Source organism: Thecamonas trahens (genome assembly GCF_000142905.1).
Source record: "Thecamonas trahens ATCC 50062 unplaced genomic scaffold supercont1.46, whole genome shotgun sequence".
Taxonomy (NCBI): Eukaryota; order Apusomonadida; family Apusomonadidae; genus Thecamonas; species Thecamonas trahens.
This window is the reverse complement of record NW_013657634.1, coordinates 115,341-137,955: the sequence shown is the minus strand read 5'-3', so window position 1 is coordinate 137,955 and position 22,615 is coordinate 115,341. Positions and strand designations below refer to the sequence as shown.

Genomic DNA, 22,615 nt, shown 5'->3' with positions numbered 1-22,615 from the left:
AAGGGTCTTGGAGGGGGGGGGGCGGACCAATGATGATTGCAAATTGTCCGACCATGAATGAGAAGACCGAGAATGGTGGCTGTCATCCATCATTGTATCAGCAAACATGATGCATTGTTCCGACGAGTGACCGGCTGAGTTGTGTGACATGGACAGAAAGGAACGGATAGGCAGGGGGGGGGGGGGGGAAGGGCAGAGGGGACAGACGGTGGATGGAGGGCAGAGGGAGAGGGAGGGGGGAGGAAGGGGACGTAGGGAGGGGGGTGGATGGAGGGATGGAAAGGGAGTGGGTAAGGGCTGATGGCGGTGTGGTGGGGAGCGCGGCGAGGGAAGAAGGTTGTTCACACCTGTCTCTACCAGAGGCGCTCTCATGGACATCAACGCGGTGACTGACCCCGCGGTGTTCACGCGGCAGTTCAAGGGCATCGGCATCGGTGTGGCCCGGAAGATCATTGACTCGGGGCCATACACGTCGATGGACCAACTGCGGCGTGTGAGAGGCCTTGGTCAGTCGAAGATTGAGTCGCTTAAGAACGTCTTTGTGGCTGGCCCAGCTACCGCTGACGCTGGCACTGCTGCTGTTGCAGCACCTCCTTCCAAGAGCTCAACTGGACGGACGCCAAAGGCTGCTACCACCAAGAAACGGAAGAAGACCAAGGCGTCCAAGTCGTCCAAGGCAACCGGTACGCACCCACCATCCATTTACCTGCCTAGCTACCCCCTTCCCTTTTTCCCCCCGCCCTCCCCCTTCCCCTTCCCCTTCCCCGTCCCCTCCCCCCCCCCCCCTTCCCCCGTTCTCCGCGTGAGGCAAGGCCGTAAGCCAACTGCTCGGTGCGGGGCCTTTGCCAGAACGAGCCATGGGATGCTACCCATGCCACAGACGGCGCAGTATGCGTGTTCTATGGCTTCCCATCCACCCATGGGTGCGTAGTTGCATGCAGGGAGTCACCCCGTGTCCGTGCTCCCTTCTCCCCTCCTCCCCCCCCGTCGCAACTGCCTGCCATCAGCTCGCCCCCCGTGGGTGGGCGGTGGGAGCGTGACCTCGGCCCGGGTCCACCCCCTCCACCCAAGGGCCAGCACCTCCGAGAATTGGGAGATGGAGGAGAGTAGCGAGGAGGAGAGTACGCGAGATAGATGCCTCAGGGGGTATGGGCGGTACCTGTGGGTGTGGGTGTGGCTCTTGTTTATTCTTGGCCATACCCTTGCCCCCGTCCGTGCCTGCACCCAGAGCCTACCTTTGTCATCCGTTTGTTTGCACGGCCCGAGCGCCTTGGTCCCCGCCCTCGCAGCAATTGACAGCATACTCACGGCTAGGGGCGGAATTGATGGGCGGATGCAGGCGAAGGAGGCACAAGCTCGGCGTCCAAGGCCAAGGCAGCAGCGGCAAAAGCTGGGCGTGGCCGTGGAGGCCGCGGACGCCCCAAGGGCTCGGTGGTGACCCGGGTCGGACCGGGTGCCGGGACGGCCGCAACGAGCAAGGCGGCGAGCAAGGCTGCGGCCGCGCGGAGCAAGGCTGCTAGCGGAGGGAGCGGCAAGGCGGCAAATGGAGGGAACGGCAAAGAGGCCGGTGGCGATTCGCCCGGCTCGGGCGGCACGGCTCAGACGCCGGCCGAGGCTGCGCTGGCGAGCTCAGCGCGCGGGGTGGCGCGGGGGGCCGGCACACACTCGGCCATTGGCTCGCCTTCGATGGCCGGCCAACGTCCGGGCCTCACGGCGCCGCTCGGGTCGCTGCACCACGACCTGGCGGGCACCGGTGCACAGTCGCATTCTGCGCCATCAACACCGACGTCGGAACTGCTTAAGGAGTTTACCACTCGCCAGTTCCGGCTCCATCAGACGCTCAACCATCTCAACCAATCGCCGCTGCCGTCGCCGGCAACGCACAACATGCTCACTTCGCCGTCGGGAGGCTACGCCCAGGACTTGACCAAGAAGCGCAAGCGCGGCGGCTCGGGCTCGCCCATCGAGACCGGCTCGGCCGTCTCGCTCTCGCCGCTCATGTTTGACGGCGACGCGTCGATGCTGAGCTCGCTCGACCCGACCGGTGTCCCATCGCCGCACATTCACCCGGCCCTGCACTCGGTCATCCCTTCGCCGTCGGCCGGGCCCGTCACCTCGCGCGGCTCGCCGTCGTCGTCGACTCCGCTCGGCCTCGTCCTCCCGCCACCGGCAAACCTTGCCGCGCCCGAGGCCAAGCCCTACTTTACCGATCCGGTCGACGACTGGCACTCTGAGCCGCTCCTGCCACGCTCGGCCTCGAACCCGTCGTCGTCGTCGCCGCAACCACTCGGCTCGTCCGCGGTCTCGTCGGCGGCCTCGGGTAGCCACGCTTCCGTCCTCTCGCCGTCACTTATTCTCGGCTCGTCCTCTGCCGTTCCCACCATCACCGCATCCTCGATCGATGCCTTTGCCTCGTACGACCTGCTCAAGTCGCAGCCGTCTGAAGCCATCTTTCTGCCCGACCCACTCGCCGTCTACGACGACGACCCCACCTTTGCCCCGCTCGCCAAGCGCGCCAAGCTCTGACGCTAACGCCATTGGCCACACCAACCGGCTCACCAACAGACCGCGGCCTCGCCGTCCCGTTGGCAAATCGTCGCCGCGAGCCTTACGCTCTGCTTGCTGCAGGCTCGCGCTGTGCCGCGCCCCTCCCCGCCGCCTACCAACTCTGTACCACCAACTCTCCGCCTACCGTCCATCGCCGCTACCACTCTCACCGCCATCGACGCCGCTCCCCGAGTCGCCAAGCCGAGACCCCCCCCTCCCCCCCCCCCGATCGACCCTGCTCACGCCCCTACTCACGCCCCTGGATCTGCGGCAAGGCCTCGTTTGCTTGGCCGGCCGCAACTCCTCTCTCCACCACCACGCCCACTCTACCCCCTGGCCACCCCAACCGACGCGGCCAGTACCACTGTACACACACACACACACACACACACACACACACACACACACACACACTTTCATTCATGTCTGCCTCCTTTTTCTCGGCAGCAGACCTCGCGTTGGCACGTGAATCACTGGCGCACGCCGAGCGCCCGACGTCGCCGCGGCTGCACCTGGCAACGAGTCACGAGACCGACCCGGGGCCACCGAGACCAGAAGCGCTGACGCCGCCAGAGACCGATGGTGTGCCGGACACTGTTGTGCTTGTGGTTGACTACACCACAGACTGGTCGGCCGTCTTCTCACCACCGCTCTTCTTGCCCAACGGCTCACGGCTGGTGGTCGAGCAAGCGTCGTGGCAGGCCATGGCCGTCGAGGCCATCGGCCCAGAGTCTGGACACGTCGAGGTCCTCATTCAGGCCGAGCCCGAGTCGCCAAACCCACAGGCAAGAACAAGTCCGCGCAGGGTCACCCCGCACGCCGTCATCGTCCGCAACTTTCCCACCGATCTCTCGGCTCGTGGCCATGTCAATGCACTTGTCGGCCTCGCCTTTGCCCGCCTCCCGGCGGTCAACTCGCTGCACTCTGTCTACATGGGCATGGATCGGGCCATGATGTACGCTCAGCTGGCGGCTATTGGCCGCGAGCCGGGTATGGGTGCTGGCGACGTCGATCCGCTGCCGCTAGTCCCCATGCGGTACTGCGCCAACGCCAAGCTCGCGCTTGGCCTCGAGTTCTCGCCGCAGCCTGAAATCGAGCCGCCAGCGGTAGTCAAGGTCGGCTCGACCCATGCCGGGTTTGGCAAAGCACTCGCCCGCGACGCTGCCGCCCTCGATGATCTTGTCTCGATCCTCATGACCCAGGACGAGTACTACACCGTCGAGCCGTTCATCGAGCACGCCTACGAGTATCGCATCCAGTGGATCGCCGGCCATGTCCGTGTTTTCCGCCGCAACTCGTCAACGTCATGGAAGAACAACCGCGGCAACATCTCGTTTGAGGACATGGACGTCCTCCCGCACCACCGTGCGTGGGCCGCCGCTGTCGCTCGCTACACATGGGGCGGCCTCGACCTATTTGCCCTCGACGTCCTGCACATTGCGCCTGATCGCGAGCTCATTCTTGAGATCAACGACACTGCCTGTGGCTTTATGCACGAGCACGAGTTTGAAGACGTCCGTCGCGTCCGCAACGCCCTCTACACCAAGCTTTCCCAGCTCGTTGACGCGTCGTCCGAGTCGACACCCTGATCCGGCGTCCCAGCTCCCGATGTCCGTCAAACACACACTCCTACACGCATATACACACTCTCTACACATACGTGAATCGCTTAACTTGCCGTTGCTCATCCCTACATCCGATTCGACTCGCAGCCGGTGGCGGCCATATGCTTGAGCAAAATGAATGGTCAAAATGGGCCAATGGTTCGGGCATGACCAGAGCCACACACACCGTCACACACACGACTGGGCGCAGGAGAAGACGAGCATGGCTGCGTCCAAGTCTGCCACCCATGACTTTCTCATCAAGCTCCTGCTCATTGGAGACTCGGGTACGCCATCCCCTGCCCTCCCTCCCCCTCCCCCCCCCCCCCCCCCCCTCCCTCTCCCCTCCCCTCCCTCCCTTTGCCCATGGCGTGTGCGACCAATGTTCGTTTGCCTGCGCCGCCGTGGCATTCGCCGCCATCTCCATGACCCCCCCCTGCCCCCCCTACCGTCCTCTTCAACAACAACGTACCGAGTATACAGCCAATGTCAACCGCAATGTGTATGGTGGGTGCTTCCGTGGTGGTGTGGTCATAGGAAGTCGGTATGGCCCGTGGCGTTTTTTTGCCTCGTCGCCACCGCCCACCGCCACCGCCACCACCACCGCCACCGCCACCGCCACCGCCAGCCACCGCCACACAGGAGGGACTGAGAGGTATGTCCATGAAGGTGACACCAAGCACTTACACTTTGGGAGAACTTGCGCATGCGTGCGTGTGGACGGCGGGACATGGGTGCCGACGCGGCGGGTTGTGGGTGTGGACGTGGACGGGCGTGGCTGGACGCGGGGTGCGGGGCGCGGGGTGCGGGGTACGGGTGTAGGCGTGGGCAAGTCGTCATTGCTGCTGAGGTTCTCGGACGACTCGTTCTCGCCGTCGTTCATCTCGACGGTGGGCATAGACTTCAAGTTGCGGTCGATCCGGCTGGGCGATTCGATGATCAAGCTGCAGGTGTGGGATACGGCCGGACAGGAGCGGTTCCGCACCATCACCTCGTCGTACTACCGCGGGGCCATGGGTATCATGATTGTGTACTCGGCAACCGACGCAGACTCGTTCAACAACGTCAGACATTGGATCCGCAACATCAAGGAGCACGCTGCTGAAGGCGTGTGCAAGATTCTCATCGGCAACAAATGTGACCTCAAGGAGAAGAAGGTCGTCGAGGCCTCGCGTGGGCAAGCTCTCGCCGACGAGTACGACATGCAGTTCTACGAGACCTCGGCCAAGGCCGATATTAACGTCGAGGACGCCTTCTTTGCCCTCACCGAGCAGGTCCTGGCAAAGCTCCAAAACGAGGCCGCAGACCCATCATCTTCGGGCAACAACACCGTGAAGGTCAATGATTCCTCCTCGTCGTCGTCCAAAAAGAAGGGCTGCTGCTAGACCCTCTTCCAACCGCAAACAAACTCCTGTTGCAACAGCATCCCCCCCCCTCACTTTCACTCTCCCTGTCCCCATCGCATCTCAGCAACGACCAATTGCCTGGCCTTGCTCCCCCGCCGTAGATTTGACCCGCCACCGACCGGCGCCGACTCTCTGCCCACCACACCCACCACCAGTCACCTACCCACCAGCCCACCCCACTTCCCACCACCACCACCACCGCTCACCTACACACACACGCGCACACACACACACACTCCCTCTCTCTCTCTCTATCTTCACACCCCCGCCCTCACCCCCCACCGACACCACTGCTGTGCCAAACTAAGGAGGATGTCGGGCGAGACCAAAAAGTCGGGGACGACCCTCGCGGCCATGTTCTCCCAAGTCAGCACACTGGGCCAACTTGAGAAGCTTGTGGATGTACTCAACAACATGCCCGGTGTGACGGGTGTGACGGGCAAGTCACTGGCTCAGGTGCTTACTCAGTTCATCGTCTTTCAGGATGAACACCTTGGAAAGCCCGCTGTCGATGCTGCTACTGCTACTGGCAAGGCCGTCCCGGAGGTCACCAAGATCCCTGCTGTCGCCTTTAAGGACATGTCGGTCGGCGGGAGCCTCAACGTCATTGCTGCCACCCTGTACGAGGCCAGAAACCAGCTGGGTTGGCGCCGCTTCGAGTTTGCCTCAAAGGTCAAGGTCGAGAACAACATCGAGCTCGTTGTCCGTGTTGCCCAGGCCCTCGCCGCCGCGGGCAAGCTCCCGGTCTTCAAGTGCTTCCTCGACCCAAAGCTCGACATCGAGTCGAACCGCAAGCTTGCTGCCATTGTCGCCCGCCATGGCGGGACGGTTGTCAACTCGCCCGCCGCCGCCACCCACCGCGTTGTGCCCAACATCCCTTCGGTCGAGTTCAAGCCCGACGTCGAGGAGGAGGAATTCTTCCGCGTCATCGAGGCCAAGGACGGCAATGTCCTGCTCCACTGGTGGTACTATCCCGACTCGTACGACCAGTGGGTGCCCGAGACCTCGCTCCACGTCAAGCCGGACCCGCCTGAGGAGCCGAAGGTCCCGCGCGTTGTCTACGCCCGCTGGCTCACCGACACCGAGCGGTTCAACGAGTGGATGAACGACGAGGACTACGAGCCGCAGGAGGACGAGGCGACCGAGAAGGCGGGCGCTCCTGCTGCTTCTGTCGCACCAAGGGCCGCCGAGCCCGCGCAGGTCGCCCCACACGAGACGTCGGCCGCCTCCCGCAAGCGGCGGCGGTCGGGATCATCGCCGCCGCCGGCAGACTCGCGGGCGTCGAAGCGGTCCAAGTCGCGGGCGGTCCACCGCGAGGTCGATCCCGTGGCCGCGAGCTCGGTGCCTGCCGCCGTCGGGAGCGACGCCAAGACGCTGATGCGGACCGAGATGCTCCTTGCCAAAAAGAGCAAAGGCAAGGGTGAGACGGGCTCGAGCTCGGGCACGGGCCCCGCACCCATGGAGGGCGTGACGCCCGGTGGGGCCAACGACCTCTCCACGGCTGCGTTTTCCGAGGGTATCGCGCCCCCGGCACACCTTGTCCCAGCCTTCCTCGACGCCACAACCATGAAGGCGGTCGAGGCTGGGCGCGGCCTCGGCGCAGCGTTCCAGGCCAAGTTTGCCGGCGCGGCGCGGACAGTCGTCGTTCCGTCGCACGCCTCGTGGTTCTCGCTCGACGGCGAGTGCCACCCGATCGAAGTCGGCGCCCTCTCCGAGTTTTTCAACGGAACGAATCCGTCCAAGACGCCCGAGATCTACAAGCTCTACCGCAACTTTATGGTCAACACCTGGCGGCAGGATCCGTCTCGGTACCTCTCGCTCACTGCCTGCCGCCGCTCGCTCACCGGCGACGCCGGCGCCATGCTCCGCGTCCACTCGTTCCTCGAGTCTTGGGGCCTCATCAACTACCAGGTCAATCCCGAGACTCGGCCGCTTGTCTTTTCCCACACCCACACGCCGCATGCCGCCCTCATCGGCGACGCCCCGGGTGGAGTCTTTCCCATGAACGCTGCCGGCGAGGCTGCGCTCGAGGAGACCATTGTGACGACGCTCGGTGCCGTCCCGGCTCCGCCATCGGCTGCAGGCTCGCGCTCGCGCCCCGAGGTCGCTGCCAGCAAGGTCGTCTCCAAGCTCTCGACCAAGCCCAACGTTGTTGGCCCGCTGCCGAACCTCGTCCTCCATTGCGGTGGATGCCACAACGAGGTGACCGGGCCCAACTGGGTCGCCCGCCACCCGGCCACCTCCAAGCCGCTCGTCCTCTGCGACAGCTGCTTCCGCAACAAGCGCATGCCGCAGGGCATCGACGCCGACGCCTTTACCCGCGGGCCCGAGCCGTCGTCGATCTCCCTCGACACCGAGTGGACCGACGAGGAGACGCTCAAGCTTGTCAAGGCCGTCGCCGCCACGCCCGACGCCACCTGGGACGAGATTGCCCGCGCCGTCGGCACCAAGTCCAAGGCCGAGGTCGTTGCTCGCATCCTCAAGCTCCCCATCGAGGAGCCGTTCCTCTTCTCGTCGGCAGGCGAGAAGCCAAAGCCGTTTGTCCGCGCGCCCAACCCGGCCATGTCAGTCGTTGCCTTCCTCACCGCCGCCGTCTCGCCGGAGCTCTCCGCCGTCGCCGCCTACACCGCGCTGGCCGCAGGCGCCGACGCCGCCACGCCTGCGCCGGAGCTCGCCCGCGACCTCCTCACCTCACACGGCCTCTCTCCCGCCGAGGCGGCCCTCGTCACCAACCGCGCCGCCGCATTTACCAGTACCGTCGAGGTCGCTATGCGCGCCCGCATGAAGGCTGCCCAGCATGACGCCGAGATCCAGGACCGCCTCGCCTCGCTCGTCGAGATCCAGCTCCGCAAGCTCCAGCACAAGCTCGACAAGCTCGACAAGCTCGACTCGCTCTATGCCGCCGAGCTCGACCTCCTTGCCTCGGACGAGCGTGCCGCCCTCTTTAACACCCAGTAGACGCACCACAGCCGCGATGAGTCGTACCCCCCCTTTCCGGCCTGCCCTCCACCGTGACGAACGGCCAAAACCGTTGGCCGGTCACAGCAACCAATGACAGCACCAAAGCCAGCCAGCCAGCCACACACACACACACACCACTCACCCCCTCCACGCACACAGCAGCAGCAGCATGGAAGGAAGGAAGGACGGAGAGGGCAGCGGGTGGAGAGGGGGCTGGGAGGAGGAGCGGGGAAACCCGTACAAGTCGTCACACAGCCGACGGGAGGCCTTTGCCCGTCATGACCTGGAGAGGCACACCACGGCCACTGTGGTCCCCGAGCTGTATCATCATCTGTGGTACCGCAAGGACACCATGGCTGACCGCCTTGTGGCCAACATCCCGCACACACTTGTCTTTGTCAACCACGCCCTCGCCGAATGGTACTTTGTCTCGCGATCCGGCGCAGTTCTCCGCAAGAACGCCGACAAGCTGACCCTGGCCCATGCTCTGGAAGCACTCCTGGCCGTCCACGCCACTGCGAATGGGCCATCAGGTCTTGCTCCGCCGCCGACGTCATCCATGGCTCTGCGATCAGGTTCGGTCACAACCTCGACCGCGTCCAAGCAGAGGCTCAGAAGCGAAGTCGGCGACTTGCCGGTGGTCGCCACCCTGCTCATCCCCTCCCACTCGGATCCTACCCATGTCACCGTCCGGCACTTTAATGTTCCACAGCTGCGGACGTACCTCCGCGACGACCGGCCCGAGTCCAAGCCGCGCATCGGTATCCTGCAGGCTTTTGTCCGGCCATACGGCATCCATAACGCCGTCTCGCGGGTCACTTTCACACAGAACGACGCCGTGGTTGACGTTCGGGTCAACACTGCTCGCTTCCGCGACTCGCTGGTTCCGGTTGCCGACCGGCTGGCCGCTTTTGTGGGTCCAAGCTACATGTCGCAGGTTGATCCGTCCCATCTCTCGTGCTCACCGGCGCTCATTGCCGCCACCCGCGCCGAGGCCATCCGCATTGCCCGCCACATGGAGGCCTCGTCTGCCCAGGGCTACATCATCCGCAAGATGTGCTTGTACTTTAAGATATCGCACACTGGAGAGGTCTGGTTCCTTTACGGCGGCAACGTGACTGTCGAGCGGACCGCGCCGCCGCCAGCTCGGCGCCTCCGTGGGACAGCCAAGCCGGGGCTTCCGGCGTCAATAGGCGGTGCCTCGCTCGCCCGCAAGCGGCAACTGGTCAACCGCCGCAAAATGGCGATCCGCGCAGAGGCCAAGCAGCGTGCCGCATCCAAGTACCGTTCGGCGTCCAAGAGCATTCTCGACTCGGCTCGTACGCCGCTCTCCAGAGTCAACTCGGGCATCATCAAGCTCTCACCGAGCTTGCTCACGCCGTCGGCGTCAGACGCCAACCTACTGCGGGAGCCTGTGGCAGTCATTGAGGCCTCATTAGACTCGCCGGCACGGCGGGCCAAGTCTGCCAGGCGCTCGCCGTCACTGCAAGCGGTCAACAACCTCATCCGCAAGCGCAAGTCGTCGCTCCATGTTCAGCTCCGAGAAAAGTCTGTGGCTTCGTCCAAGCTTCATCTTCTTGCCTCGCAAGCCTCGCACGAGTCGCGGATCAATGACTTTCTCGACAAGGGGGGCAGACGGCGGCGAAGCGCGTCAAACCGGGCCGCTCCCTGACGGCCGAGCCGGCAGACATGGCAGCAGCCTTGTCTGCAGCAGCAGTGTCGCCCAAGGCAAGTAGAAAACCGGCCTCCAATGCCACCAAGGCCAAGCGACTGGCGCTGGCCGATCTGACGGGCTCAGACTCACCCAAGGCCACACCCGGCGGCAGCAACACTCACGACGTGCTTGGTGCGCTTCCGATGCGTCGGAAGTCGGAGCGTGGCGTGTTGGCGCGTTCGCAGTCGACGGGTGGACACGAGCTGCACCTTGGGGACGCAGAGGCACATGCTGAGGCGCGGGAGCGCGAGGAGCTCGATAAGGAAGCCGGGCTCCTCCGCGAGATCATCGTGCAGCTGATGCGTGACGTCAAGACGGCGCAGCAGGAGCGGTACAGGGTGGAGCAAGAGGTGATAGCCAAGACAGTGATGCTTCAGAAGCGCAAAGCGACGCGGCAGCGGTTGGAGCACGAGCTGGATGCGGCGACGCTGGTGCGCGGACGGGCGGCGACGCCCCGTGCCGGCATCGGCGGCGACAACTCGCTCCCGCGGGTTGAGTCGACTGTCATGTTTGTGCCCCGGGCCGGGGTGGGAACCCATCAAGTGTATTGGTGATACCGCTGCTGGTGAGTCAGGAAAGAGACGACTACTCAAAAGCAGCGAGCAGGGTATTGACATAAATACCAAGAGTGATGCCGGCAACCTGGAGGACGACGATGGGGAGCGTCGACGACGACGGCGAGGCGTGAAGGTCGGGCACAATGTCGGCGGCGGCAATGTAGATGAAGCCGCCAGCAGCAAGCGGGAGGATGTAAACTTCCGAGTGCGGGAGCGAAGTGCCGATCCAGAGGACAAGGCAGGTACCGGCCATGGCGACGAGTGCGGTGAAAAAGTTGGCGAGCAGCGCCTGGGTCCGCGACATGCCGGCGCGAACAAGGATAAAGTAGTCGCCGATCTCCTGCGGCAGCTCGTGGAAGAAGACGGCGATCGAGGTGGTGAGACCGACTTGGGTTGAGACAAGGAACGACGCCGCAACGGCCATGCCGTCGGAAAAGTTGTGGACCGCATCGGCGATGAGGTTGAGCCAGGCGGCGGCGCCAACGCCTGCGGCGGCGGCGGGGGCAGCGCTGGTCGCCCCGTGGCTGTGTCCATGGCTGTGCCCGCCCGAGAGAGCGCGGACAATCTTCTCCATGACAAAGAAGAACACGATGCCGACAAGGGTCATGGTACCAACGACCGAGTCGTGGGCGTGCGGCTCGTCCGAGTGGCCGTGGGCGTGACCATGGCCGTGGGCGTGGCCGCCGCCGCCATGCGAGTGCGAGTGGCCGGTCAGTTCGGCCTCGGCCGCAAAGGCGACCGGAAGCAGATGCAGAAAGACGTCGCCGAGCAGGCCGCCGACCGAGAACGAGACCAGAAAGTCCGAGACAATGCGGCCAAAGCCCGATGAGGTGTCGGAGAACGGCGCAAAGGCAAGGCAGCAGACTGAGGCCATCGAGGTACCAAAGGTGGCGAGCAACGCTGCTGATGCCGGCGAGAGCGAGAGAAACAGGTCGAGCAGCATCGAGGGTGGCGGTGCGTCGTGATGGTCGTGGCCATGGTCGTGATCGTGGTCGTGATCGTGGTCGTGGCCGTGTCCATGGTCGTGTCCATGGTCGTGGCCATGGCCATGGTCGTGGCCATGGTCGTGATCGTGGTCGTGATCGTGATCGTGATCGTGGCCGTGTCCATGGTCGTGTCCATGGTCGTGGTCGTGGCCATGGCCATGGTCGTGGCCATGGTCGTGATCGTGGTCGTGATCGTGGTCGTGGTCGTGGTCGTGGCCATGGTCGTGGTCGTGTCCATGGTCGTGATCGTGCCCATGGTCGTGATCGTGCCCATGGTCGTGATTGCGGTGGTCGTGGCCATGCCCATGCTTGCTCCCATGCCCATGCCCATGCCCATGCTCATGCTCATGCTCATGCCCATGCTCCCCGCCCCCCGTTAGCCCCCTCTGTCAACAGCATGGCCCCACACCACACCCACAGCAACCGCCACCAGCACAGCAACCACAACAAGTCCTGCAGACACACGCATCCCTCCCTGTACACACTCTAGCCCAAGCTCAAGTCAAGTGGTACCCAACACTGCAGCTGCAACCCATACCCCTTACCCCTCCACTCCCCTCCCTCTCCACACTTGGGACACAAGTTGGCCGCCACCAGGCCGGTCACAGAGGGCTCATGGCACCAAAGGCCAGACAGCCACCGAGGGTGGACGGCATGGTATAGATGCCTTTCTGTTTACAGGGCGGCAGCAGCTGCGGCAAAGCGAGTCTCGAGATCGGCCTTGGAAGCAAGGAGCGGGTGGGCGGCATCGCGGGCGGCGAGCTGGGCCATGTAGCGGTCGATGACATCGCTAGCCTTGCCGGTGTGCTGCGCAAGGGCAATGAGGTTGGCGAGCGTGTCGGCATCGTTGGCGTTGAGCTCAAGAGCCGAGACAAGGACGGCTTCGGCCTCCTCAAAGTTACCCTGGTGCATGCAGCAGGCGGCGACGCCATTGAGCAGCTTGGTCGACGGCTGGTACTTGTCGACAAAGTCCTGGAAGACGTGGTACGCCTCCTGAAGCGCACTCTTTCCTTTTGCAATGCCGACCCAAGCCCCAGCGAGCTGAGTCAGCGTGTTGTCCTCTTCGATCGCCACCATGGCCTTGACCTTCTCCTCGGCATACCGGACCTGATTCATCTGCAGGTACACATACACCATGTAGGCCATGGGCTCGAGCTCGGTTGAGCCTGAGAGCAGCGTCAGTGCCTCATCCACCGCTCCATCGGCCACCATCAGCTGTGCCGCACCAAGCACAACCATAGCATTCCCCGCAGAAATACCATCGCCGAGCCACTTGCGGAAGGTCTCCAGCGCCGTTGCCCGCCCGACCTCGTCCGTCGAGCCGATGACAAGCTCCCTCACCGCCAGCAGCGCAGTCGCGTCCGTGTCCTTGATTCCGCCCAGCACAAGCGGGCCGTTACTTCTCATCGGTAGTCAGGGGGAGGGGGGGGGGGGGGGGGGGGGGGGGGGGGGTTAGTATGAGGTGTATGGGTGGGTGGGGAGGGGGGGGGGGGGAGAGGGGAAGAGGGGAGGTCAGGGACGTGGCGGGGCGGCGGGTGGTGTGGCAGGGGCGGGGTGGGGCGTACAAGGGCAGCATAGGCGCGGAAGACATAGGTGTCCATCTCAACCTTGAGGTCGGGGCTGCTGGCGGCAATGGTGGAGGCGGCGTTGATGGCGGCCTGGTAGCAACCGAGGTGGAAGAAGTTCTTCACCTCAAACAGTGGGTCCACTCCGTCGGCCATCTCGCAACGTCAGCGTCAAGTGCCTCTCCTTGAACCACCGCGGGAAGACCAGCCACGGCTGACAGGCCACAGCTGACAGGCCACGGCTCATCGGCCACGGCTGACTTTACTTATTCTGCCTCTACTCGACGACCAGTGGCGCCTCTTTGTTGCCCTCGGCCTCGAGAATCTGCTGGAAATCCGAGTCGAGGTACCATTCACGCTTCTCCTTGTCGTAGTTGTAGCAGAACAGGAGCTCGTCGCCAGTCCGCAGGTCGCGCGAGGCGTACAGGCCCACACGCTCGACGCCGTTGACAACCTTGGTCATCGGGTGGACGTTTGGCTCGTCAGAGTGGTTGATGAGCTTGGTTCCAGAGCCCTTGCGGAAGGCGTCGATGACGAAATCGCGGTTGTAGTCAAAGACGTACGAGATACGCATCGAGCTGTACTCCGAGTGCCGCCGCTCGACCTCAGTGCTCGAGACCACCTCGCCGACGTACTCGCCGATAAACTGGCCACGCGAGATCGGCTGCCCGGCAAAGAGCCCCCATCCGGCCACCGTCGATATGCCCACGACAACCTTGTTGTGGACCTTGTTGAAGTGCGCGAGGTTGCGGCACGGCTGCACCGCTGCTGCCGGTGGCGCTGTCCCGGTCACCGGCTCGCGCCGCTGCACACGCTTCCGCCGCGAAGCCCGCCGCTTCCGAGGCCGCTCGTTGAGCGACGTCGACGAGGACGAGTCCGATGCCGACCCTGAGCTCTCGCTAGATCCCGACCCGCTCTCGACCGACGAAATGCCGGTCATTGCCGCTGCCTGCACAAGCATCATCTCGTCCTGCGGCGACGACGCCACGGTCGTCAGCATCCGCCGCAGCGAGTCTGCCACCAACGGCTCCTTCCGCACTCGCACCTCTGCATCGTTCGACGGGCATCGACAAATGCCGGGCACGCACTCGCGGAAGGCCATCCGGCACGGACACGACTTGTTGGTGCACCCGTTCCGGCACGCGCACCCGGGGAACCGCCGCGGGCAGTTGCGCGTGCACGAGCAGAGCTCCGTGCAAAAGCCGCGGTGACGCACACACGAGCAGTTGTCCGTGCACGCGCCGAGGTGGCTGCACGGTCGCAAGTGCGGATTCGACATCTCATCAGGGTTCTGCACCTGACTCGACGAGATGCCGAGACGTGGCGCCGGGCCTGGCTCCTCCTGCGCTGCAAAGTACAGGATCCACGCCAGCGATGCCTCGTCCTCTTCAGACAGCCCAATCACCCGCAGCATCGTCTTGACCTGGCGGCAAGTCCGCCCAGGCACCATCCGTGCCACCGCACAGTAGTCGGTTGCATACATGGTGAACCCCTTGCTCAGCAGCGCGATTTCGTATGGGAGCCACCCGTGGAGATCCTGCGTCATAGTGAACCCGTCTCGTAGCGACGCCATCAGCTTGCGGTACCGCGCCTCACCGCTCGCGCCGCTACTTCCACCCTCGCTTGCCATCTCTCGCCGCCGCACCAGAATCGATGGCATCAGCGCTTGCGCCCGCGGATCGTGGAGGTGGCACTCTGGCCCGCACGCGTACGACTCCCACACCTCGGCCTCGATCACAAACTTGCTCTGTTCCGTCGCCCCGACCGGATGCAGCATGTCGAGCAGGACCTTGGGGCACGGCGGGATCTGCGGCTTGGGCGGAAAGTTCTGCGGTTCGATGCTGTGCAGGTCGCACCCGTACGTGTAGCACGTTCGGCAAAAGAGCGAGTGGTAGCTCTCGTGAAGCGCCTCGTCCGACGGAATAACCACCTCGCCGTCCTCGCTGCGCCGTCCGGCTCCGCGGAACTGCGCGCTCGCTGGCAGCTTGACTCGCTGAAGCACCACGCCTGGGTGCAAGACCGAGTTAGTCAGCTCGGCATTACCCAGCACTGCTTGTTGCTGTCGCGCCACCCTCCCCGCTCGCCGTGCCACCGTATCGACCGTCTCGTTGTACCGACGGAGCAGATCGTACGCTCGCGCGCCGACAAGCGAGCCCAGCACTGCCGCTGTCTCCATGGTGTTGCCAAAAGCTTCAAAAGTCGAGCGGATGAGAAACTGGATTTCCACAATGTCGTCGAGCCCATTCGAGTCGCCGAGAACTGACGAGTAGAGCGAGATATCAACGTTGACCTCCTTGTCGTCGCCGTGCCACGGAAGGAACCGCAGATGCGGATCATCGTCAGACCGCGTCAGCTGCTCCACCATCGGTGCCAAATGGTGCATCGGTAGCCGCCGGACTCGCGGCAGCTTCACCGCCAGCACCGTCTCGCCGCCTCCCGCACGCTGCGGCGCAATGGTGGAGTACCGCTTGACCGAGGTGGACGAGTCGGTCGGCAGGGCGGATGCGTCCACATTCATCGGTAGCGGCACGTCCTCGTCCAGCTCTGCTAGCTTGGCACCCCGCGTACGCCCCGGCAGCGCACGCCGCGCACGCCGCTTCGCCGCCGCTGCTTCGGCCTTGCGCCGCGACGCGGCCGTCACTGCCCGCCACTTGCTCGCCCGCGCCGCGTCCACACGCTGCCGCAGCGCGCCCAGAAACTGCCGCACCCCAACCTCGAGCTCCTCATTCCGGTACGTTGCAAGCATATGATCCAGCCACGCCGTCTTCCGCCCTACACGCCTGCCTTGCCGCTCGCGGCGTGCTGTGTCCGCCTCTGTGGGCGGCTGTGTACCCTCTCTCGTTTCACGACCTTTTCCCTACAATTGGCGAAATGAGTGCCGATCGCGGTCAGTGCGGCGTTGATCACGCCGACGACCACGTCTCCCTCCCCTCTCCCCTCGGCCCAGTCATGCTCTTTGTCGAGCTCAACGGGACTCTACTTGGCCACCTGGCCGACACCCCATCTGTGCTGGACCATGCGGGGGTTTGCGTCGCCTTTGGCCTCCCGGAAGAGGCGGTGTACCTGGCGAGTGTGGCCGACGCCGGCGCCGGCGCCCGCCTCGTCCGCCTTCTCTCGCGCGGGCCTGGCGGCAAGGGCGGGTTCGGCGCCCTGCTCCGTCGCGGTGAGACCGGCGGGCGGGTGGTCAAGCCTACAACCAACTTCTCCGCATGCCGCACCCTCGACGGCCGCAGGCTCCGCCAGGTCGAGGTCGAGGCCCAACTGGAGGCCTTCCGCGCCTCGGGCGGTGCCGTTCCGCCCGACCTCACCGAGCGCCTCATTGGTGACGGCGCAGGCCAGGTGCTCAAAGACCTCGACGCCGAGCGCGAGCGCGCTGAGGCTGCCCGTCTTGCAAAGGCCGAGCGCAAGCGCCAGGCCGTCGATGCCGTCGCCGCCGCCGCCGCAAAGGTCTCGGCCTCGGTCCGCGACGCGGTTGCTGCCTCGGCCTCGGCCGCTGGACCGTCGGACGCCCCGTTGCCGAACCGCAAGCGTAAGGCCGCCGGCCAAGACGCTCCTGCTACCGCCCCACCACCGCCGAGCGATACCAATCCGCGCGATGCCAAGCGCCGCAAGCTCGTCGCTCCGGTCGCCGGTGCAGCTCTGGTCGCCGACCTCGGCGGTATGCTTGGTCTCGACTCCGACTCGTCGGACGAGTCTGGTAACGATGAGTAGACCGTACAATGCGTGGCTTTAGTGCTTGCTACTCGACAGTCCCATGCGTAGCCGGTACTTGGCCGGTGCGTCCGCAGGCCCGCCAGGTATCTGCTCGAGCGACGAGAGCATGACCCAGGCCTCAAAGTCAGCGTCGAAGACCTCGTAGTGGTAGGCCGGTCCTCGCGCCGCGGCGGCGGCCTCACTCCCGCACGCTGCAGTGACGGCCGCGGTGATGCTGTCAAGAACATCGGCGAGCCGATCCGCGCTCGAGCGGACTTTGACCAGCACGTTTGTAGAGCTGCCGACGGCGCTCGCCGCATCGACGAGGAGAAGCCGAAAGCGGCCAAAAGTGGAGGGAAGCTCCCACTGCATGAGCACGCTTGCCAGCGTGTCGGCGACAGCTGCAGCTTGAGGGCGTTGGGTGGCAACGCCACTCATGGCAGCGTGGACAAGCGCGATGAGAGGCTGCGGCCAGGGCGGGCTCGCTGCGTCGAGGAGCGCAAGCTCGGGCGGCGGCGCGTACGCATTTGCCCGCGACGTCGCGTCCTGGAACGGGCGGCGGCTTGTGAGCGCCTCTAGCATGAGCACGCCAAACGAATATACATCCGACGCCAGCGTGGCCACCTCGCCGAGCAGCACTTCGGGCGCCGAGTACCGACGAGTGCCTGCGCCACGCAGATTGACGTGCCGGGCGACGCGGCCGGAGAGGCCAAAGTCGGCGATCTTGGCGTGGCGGCCGTCGGCAGAGAGGATGATGTTCGACGGCTTCAGGTCGCGGTGCGGCACGCCTTTGGCGTGGACATATGTCAGGGCGAGGCCAACCTGGTGCAGAAGCTGGACCGTCTCGTGCCGCCGCAACGCGTTGCCACCGTGGCAGTGGATGCGGTGGAAGAGATCGCCGCCCGACATGAGCTCGGTCACGATGCCCATGCTCTGCCGCTCCTCGCGCCACACAAAGCCAAAGACCGAGACAATGTTGGGGTGCCGGAGCATGTGCAGCGTCTGGAACTCTTCCACAAACATGGTGAGCGTCCCACGCGAGACCTCGCTGAGGAGCTTGACTGCCACTGGAGCGCCGTGGAGAAGCGCTCGGAAGACCCGCGACTTGGCGCCCTCGCCGATCGGCTCGAGTGAGCTCAACTCGCCCGCCTCGATCCGCAGCAGGCTGTCCGACTCGATGGTAAACGCCGGCCGCGAGCTTCCGCTAGCGGCCACCACCGCCAGTGATGCCGACGAGTCCAGGCCCGAGCTCGACGCTCCGCCCATCCTCGACGCTGTCAGCGTAGCGTCCGTGCCATCGTTGCACTCATCCAGCGGCTGACCCTCCATAACAATGACCGACATGTCGTCGCGGGCGACATTTGCCCGCGCCCCGCCCATGCCCATCGTCACCGTTGCATCGACGTCAAAGTGGACCGCCGTCGACGGCGAATTCTCGTTGCCGCTCGCTGCCGCTGTTGCCGCCATGGTGACAGTTGCATCGGGCATGGGTACGCTTGACGACGGAGTCTCGGACGAGGACATGTCGTAGCCATGCGAAGACGATGATGACGATGATGATGACGACGACGATGACGACGACAGCGATAAAACGGTCGGCTCTGATGCCAAGTCGGAAGCCGACGAGCTTGCTGAGCCCGAGCCAAACGCCCGGGCGTTGGAGAAGATGCCGTCACCGCGACGGGCAAGAGGCGACGACGCTGTGGGCGCAACAGGAAGATGCGGGGTCCATGACGTCTGCCGCGTTGCTGGATGGTAGAAGTACGGCGAGCCGTCGGGCGTTGAGTACTCGATCCAGTCGGACGAAGTCGAGGCGGAAGTGGCGGTGAGTGGTGCCTGAACGGCGCCGCGTGTGGCTGCGGCTGCTGTGAGGCCGGCAATGTCGACAGTGAGCTCCGGTCGCCGCGAGCGAGGGTGGTTGCTCGCCGGCCCGGCCGCTTCCGCAGGCTGGACCTGCGGCTGGGGCGGAGGCTGCGACTGTGGCTCTGGCTCGCGGTGGCGGAGCTTGGCCGGATGTGGCGAGGCATGGTATCGGGCGTCATCGGCAACTCTGAGCAGCGCATCTTCCCAGTCTATGGCACGGTAGACGTCGCGAGACTCGATGCGGATGGTGAGCGGCTGCCCGGCGAGTGGAGCGATGGCGAGCTCGAGGCCGGCACGGACTATCGAGGCGCCACTCAGGGCTACAACTCGCTTGACCTTGGCTTGGTCGGCGGTGAGGAGGGTGAGGGTGCGTGGCGAGAAATCGATACGTGCGTGGCGCGCCTTGGCGCGCCGGCCCTTGATCTCAAACACAAGGCCGTGCTTGACAACCGATAGGTCCTGGAGAATGGCCTTGCGAAGCTTGGACTGCTCGTGGGCAGTGTGGGTGTGGACCTCGCGGAGCAAGGCATCGTACATGGCGAGGAACTCGGCGTGCGCCTGCGCATGGTTGGCGAGCTTTGGTGGAACGTGGCTGAGGCTGGCTGCTGCTTCGCCAGGCTGTACCAAGCTCGCACTCGGGCGCAGCGCGCTGGTCAGTGGACAGCGGCGGCGGCGGCGGAGCGAGAACCGGTGCTTGCAGCTGCGCTTGCGTGCCGCCTTGGCCTTCCACCTCCGGATGCGGGCATTGTGAGCGACACCGGGGGCGAGGGAGCCAGAAGCTCAAAGCAGTCGTCAAAGGCAAAGGCGTCGACGATGGCTTTGACGTCGGCAGAGGCGACGCAACGCGCGACGCCTGCGGCCTGGTCGGCCTGTGTGTGGACGCCGACAAGGAAGCGTGGCAGCTTGCTGGCGGGGTCCCAGTCGGTAATGGCGCCGCGGATGAGAAAGTTGGTCTCTGCCAGCGAGTTTGCCGATGTGAGCGAGAAGGCGACGAGGATGCCGTTGGAGTGGCGGACGGCGCCGCGCTTGACCGCCGCCTGCGACCCGGTGCCGTCGACGAGCGTGAGCAGACACGAGCCCATACGGACCGGGCCCGTGCCCTCGGCGTTGTAGCAGTGCCGGGTAGCAAGAGCATCGTCATCGTCATCGTCATCGTCATCGTCATCGTCATCGTCATCGTCATCGTCATGATCGCCTTCACCGTCGCCAGCGCCATGGCATTCATCGCCGTCGGGGCTGAGACCAAGAGCGCGGGCGCGGGCACGGACACAGCGACGATGAATGCAGAACGGATGGACGGCGGCCTTGAGAGCATCACGGACGGCAACTGGACCTAGAATGCAGAGCTTGAAGTGGGAAAGTCGACAGGCGGCTCAGCGGTGGTCATGGCGTGAGCCAGATGCGGGGCAGAGCCAGTGGGGATTGGTTGAGGCGGCGGGACGGGCGAGAGCGGGACACGACCCGAGACCGAGGTCATGGCCGGCTACTGCGCCGTGCGAGTAGAAGCGAGTGGGTGACCTGGGGTGGGGATGCGAGGGGGGGGGAGGGTGCGGTGCGGTGCGGACGGGAGGAGAGGTGGCAAAGAGGCAGAGTGATGCAAACCCATTTGGAGAGTGTCTCGCCACATACTGTTCTGATGGCCGGCGTGGGCAGGGGAGCGGGATCAGGGTGAGGAAAGTTAATCAAAAAGTATTATATCCCCCGGTATTGCCACTCGGGCCAGGAAGACATCCTGCGCGCACGAGTCAGCCCGGGGGTAGATCTCCCTTCTCTCTTTTGCTTTGTGACCCCTCCCATCCCTTCCCTCCTTGCCCTCCCCATCCCCCCCTCATTACACACATCATCAATGCACACACGACAGAGACTGTTTGATCCGCATCTTAGTTGACACCCTTAAGGCAGACGTCAAAGATCAGCTCCGAGTTGGGCGGAATCGGCCCGGCGCGCTGCGAGCCGTAGCCCAACTTGGCCGGGATGTACAGCGTCCGCTTGCCGCCGATGCGCATGCCCTTGACACCGACGTCCCAGCCCTGGATGACCTCGCCGGCACCGAGGCGGAAGGAGAACGACTTGCTCGAGTCGAACTTCTTGCCCGACTTGAGCTTGCCGATGTACTTGACCGTGACGGTCCGCCCGTTCTTGGCCACCGCGCCCTTGCCCTCCTCGACATCGACGTAGCAGAGCCCGTTCTTGAGCGTCACCTTCTTGGCCTTACCCTTGGACTTCTTGGCCGCCTTGGCCTCCTGGGCCTCCTTGGCCTCCTTGGCCTCCTTGGCCGCCTTGGCCTTGGCCTCCTTCTTGGCCTTGGCCTCCTTCTTGGCCTTCTGCTTCTTCTCCACAGCCTCGGCCTCGAGGTTCTTGGCCTTCTTGGACGCCTTCTTGCCCTCGGCCTCGTCAGCCGGCGCCTTGCGCTTCTTCTGCGCCAGGTACTGCCGGATCATCTCCTCCTCGTCCAGCGCCTCGTCGTCGTCCGACTCGGAGCCCGCCGGCAGGTCGTGGTCGCCCTCCTCGGAGCCCGACGGCACGTACTCGTCATCACCCTCGTCGTCGTCGCTCTCGTTGTCGCCGCCCTTGCCCTTGCCCGAGAACATGGCGTTCATCAGCGTGTTGGCCCGCGTCTCCTCGTCCATCTCCTCGATCTCCTCGTCCGAGTCGAGAATGTCGTCGTCGTCGAGCAGACCGCGCTCCCGCAGGTCCTCCAGCTGCTCCTCAGACAGGTACATCCCATGGTCCTCCTCAGGCTCCTCGTCAACCATGACGTAGCCCGAGAGGTGCACCGTCGCGTCGCCGATGACCGAGAACGAGACAGGCACGTCCGCGCCGTACATCAGATCCAGCGTCTGCGAGTCGGTGCGCCCAGCCTCGAGCGTGCACAGGTTGTACGTGTGCCCGTCAACCTTGCACGTCACCGTCGCACGCGCACCAGTCTCGGCATCGTGCGCCAGGCACGCCTGCGACAGCCGCGTCGGCACCTCGGGCGACTGCGAGTACGTCTTCCCCGGGAAGCATTCCAGTCCTACACGAGGTATAAACCCATCCCATTACCACCACAACAACCATAAGTGCATCTGCCACAACCTGCTATTCCTCCACCTCCACTCTGCTCTCCATACTACCTGCATCCCGTCATGTGGCCCACCTCGAGTGGTACCTCTCCCATGGCTCGGGTTTTGGATGCAGACACTCTTTGTCACTTGACAAGACTCAAGACAGCCACCACACAGACCATCCCCCCCCCAGGCATACACTTGCCCACAGACCATACATATCAATGTGGATGACTTCACCCATCCGTTCATCTCTCTCTCTCCCTTCCTCCCTCTCTAGTCACTGGCTGGTGGTGTTTGGGGGGTGGTCGTCGTCGTCGTCGTCGTCGTCGTCGTCGTCGTCGTCGTCATCGTGGCCCATCCAAAGCCATCCTCTCCCTCTCGCCTGCTGTCCCATCCTGGGTCATGGCATACTCGCAAGGCTACTCCCGTCAGAGTTGACAGTGCCAGCCACATGGCTAGTATCACTCAGATAGTGGGGGGGGGGGGGGCTAGTGTGGATGTATGGGCTATGGCCTCCAGGACCATCTTGTCCTTGCGCTGATGTGGTACGTACCCCAGAACATGGTTGATGGGTCAAGTGTGACGCGACGACGGCGACTGCGACAGAGATCGAAATTCAAAAACAACCGTTGTCACATCATGGCGATGTTCGTCGCAACCGTCACTCCC

General features: G+C 64.4%; 10 protein-coding genes across 10 annotated transcripts; 5 read left to right on the top strand and 5 right to left on the bottom strand.

The window, feature by feature from the left end:
- The first annotated feature begins 346 nt into the window (after positions 1 to 346).
- AMSG_09368 (uncharacterized protein) lies at positions 347 to 2,774 on the top strand. Its single transcript, XM_013899292.1, has 2 exons — positions 347 to 683; positions 1,340 to 2,774. The coding sequence occupies exons 1-2, from the start codon at positions 371 to 373 to the stop codon at positions 2,524 to 2,526; spliced, it is 1,500 nt and encodes a 499-aa protein (XP_013754746.1). The 5' UTR covers positions 347 to 370; the 3' UTR covers positions 2,527 to 2,774.
- Positions 2,775 to 2,969: 195 nt separating this feature from the next.
- Positions 2,970 to 4,136, top strand: AMSG_09367 (synapsin-3; the record flags this gene model as incomplete). The annotated part of the gene is made up of 1 exon (XM_013899291.1): positions 2,970 to 4,136. The coding sequence occupies one exon, from the start codon at positions 2,970 to 2,972 to the stop codon at positions 4,134 to 4,136; it is 1,167 nt and encodes a 388-aa protein (XP_013754745.1).
- A 209-nt stretch (positions 4,137 to 4,345) lies between these two features.
- Positions 4,346 to 5,576, top strand: AMSG_09366 (GTP-binding protein SAS1). Its single transcript, XM_013899290.1, has 2 exons — positions 4,346 to 4,438; positions 4,974 to 5,576. Exons 1-2 carry the CDS (start codon positions 4,375 to 4,377, stop codon positions 5,534 to 5,536), a joined length of 627 nt encoding a protein of 208 aa, XP_013754744.1. The 5' UTR covers positions 4,346 to 4,374; the 3' UTR covers positions 5,537 to 5,576.
- Positions 5,577 to 5,869: 293 nt separating this feature from the next.
- On the top strand, positions 5,870 to 8,515 carry AMSG_09365 (swi/snf complex subunit smarcc1; the record flags this gene model as incomplete). Its single annotated transcript, XM_013899289.1, has 1 exon — positions 5,870 to 8,515. The coding sequence occupies one exon, from the start codon at positions 5,870 to 5,872 to the stop codon at positions 8,513 to 8,515; it is 2,646 nt and encodes an 881-aa protein (XP_013754743.1).
- Positions 8,516 to 8,692: 177 nt separating this feature from the next.
- On the top strand, positions 8,693 to 10,868 carry AMSG_12253 (uncharacterized protein). Its single transcript, XM_013899347.1, has 2 exons — positions 8,693 to 10,168; positions 10,255 to 10,868. The coding sequence occupies exons 1-2, from the start codon at positions 8,871 to 8,873 to the stop codon at positions 10,784 to 10,786; spliced, it is 1,830 nt and encodes a 609-aa protein (XP_013754801.1). The 5' UTR covers positions 8,693 to 8,870; the 3' UTR covers positions 10,787 to 10,868.
- AMSG_09362 (ZIP Zinc transporter) lies at positions 10,818 to 12,211 on the bottom strand (the record flags this gene model as incomplete). The annotated part of the gene is made up of 2 exons (XM_013899288.1): positions 11,719 to 12,211; positions 10,818 to 11,653 (listed from the first exon to the last, which is right to left on the bottom strand). The coding sequence occupies exons 1-2, from the start codon at positions 12,134 to 12,136 to the stop codon at positions 10,818 to 10,820; spliced, it is 1,254 nt and encodes a 417-aa protein (XP_013754742.1). The 5' UTR covers positions 12,137 to 12,211.
- A 239-nt stretch (positions 12,212 to 12,450) lies between these two features.
- Positions 12,451 to 13,496, bottom strand: AMSG_09361 (protein transporter; the record flags this gene model as incomplete). The annotated part of the gene is made up of 2 exons (XM_013899287.1): positions 12,451 to 13,143; positions 13,341 to 13,496. The coding sequence occupies 2 exons, from the start codon at positions 13,494 to 13,496 to the stop codon at positions 12,451 to 12,453; spliced, it is 849 nt and encodes a 282-aa protein (XP_013754741.1).
- Positions 13,497 to 13,586: 90 nt separating this feature from the next.
- AMSG_09360 (uncharacterized protein) lies at positions 13,587 to 16,086 on the bottom strand (the record flags this gene model as incomplete). Its single annotated transcript, XM_013899286.1, has 2 exons — positions 13,587 to 15,887; positions 15,909 to 16,086. 2 exons carry the CDS (start codon positions 16,084 to 16,086, stop codon positions 13,618 to 13,620), a joined length of 2,448 nt encoding a protein of 815 aa, XP_013754740.1. The 3' UTR covers positions 13,587 to 13,617.
- A 977-nt stretch (positions 16,087 to 17,063) lies between these two features.
- AMSG_09358 (serine/threonine protein kinase) lies at positions 17,064 to 20,373 on the bottom strand (the record flags this gene model as incomplete). Its single annotated transcript, XM_013899285.1, has 3 exons — positions 17,064 to 19,514; positions 19,655 to 20,229; positions 20,355 to 20,373. 3 exons carry the CDS (start codon positions 20,371 to 20,373, stop codon positions 17,070 to 17,072), a joined length of 3,039 nt encoding a protein of 1,012 aa, XP_013754739.1. The 3' UTR covers positions 17,064 to 17,069.
- A 376-nt stretch (positions 20,374 to 20,749) lies between these two features.
- Positions 20,750 to 22,521, bottom strand: AMSG_09357 (uncharacterized protein). Its single transcript, XM_013899284.1, has 2 exons — positions 22,500 to 22,521; positions 20,750 to 21,912 (listed from the first exon to the last, which is right to left on the bottom strand). The coding sequence occupies exons 1-2, from the start codon at positions 22,507 to 22,509 to the stop codon at positions 20,777 to 20,779; spliced, it is 1,146 nt and encodes a 381-aa protein (XP_013754738.1). The 5' UTR covers positions 22,510 to 22,521; the 3' UTR covers positions 20,750 to 20,776.
- Positions 22,522 to 22,615: the final 94 nt, after the last annotated feature.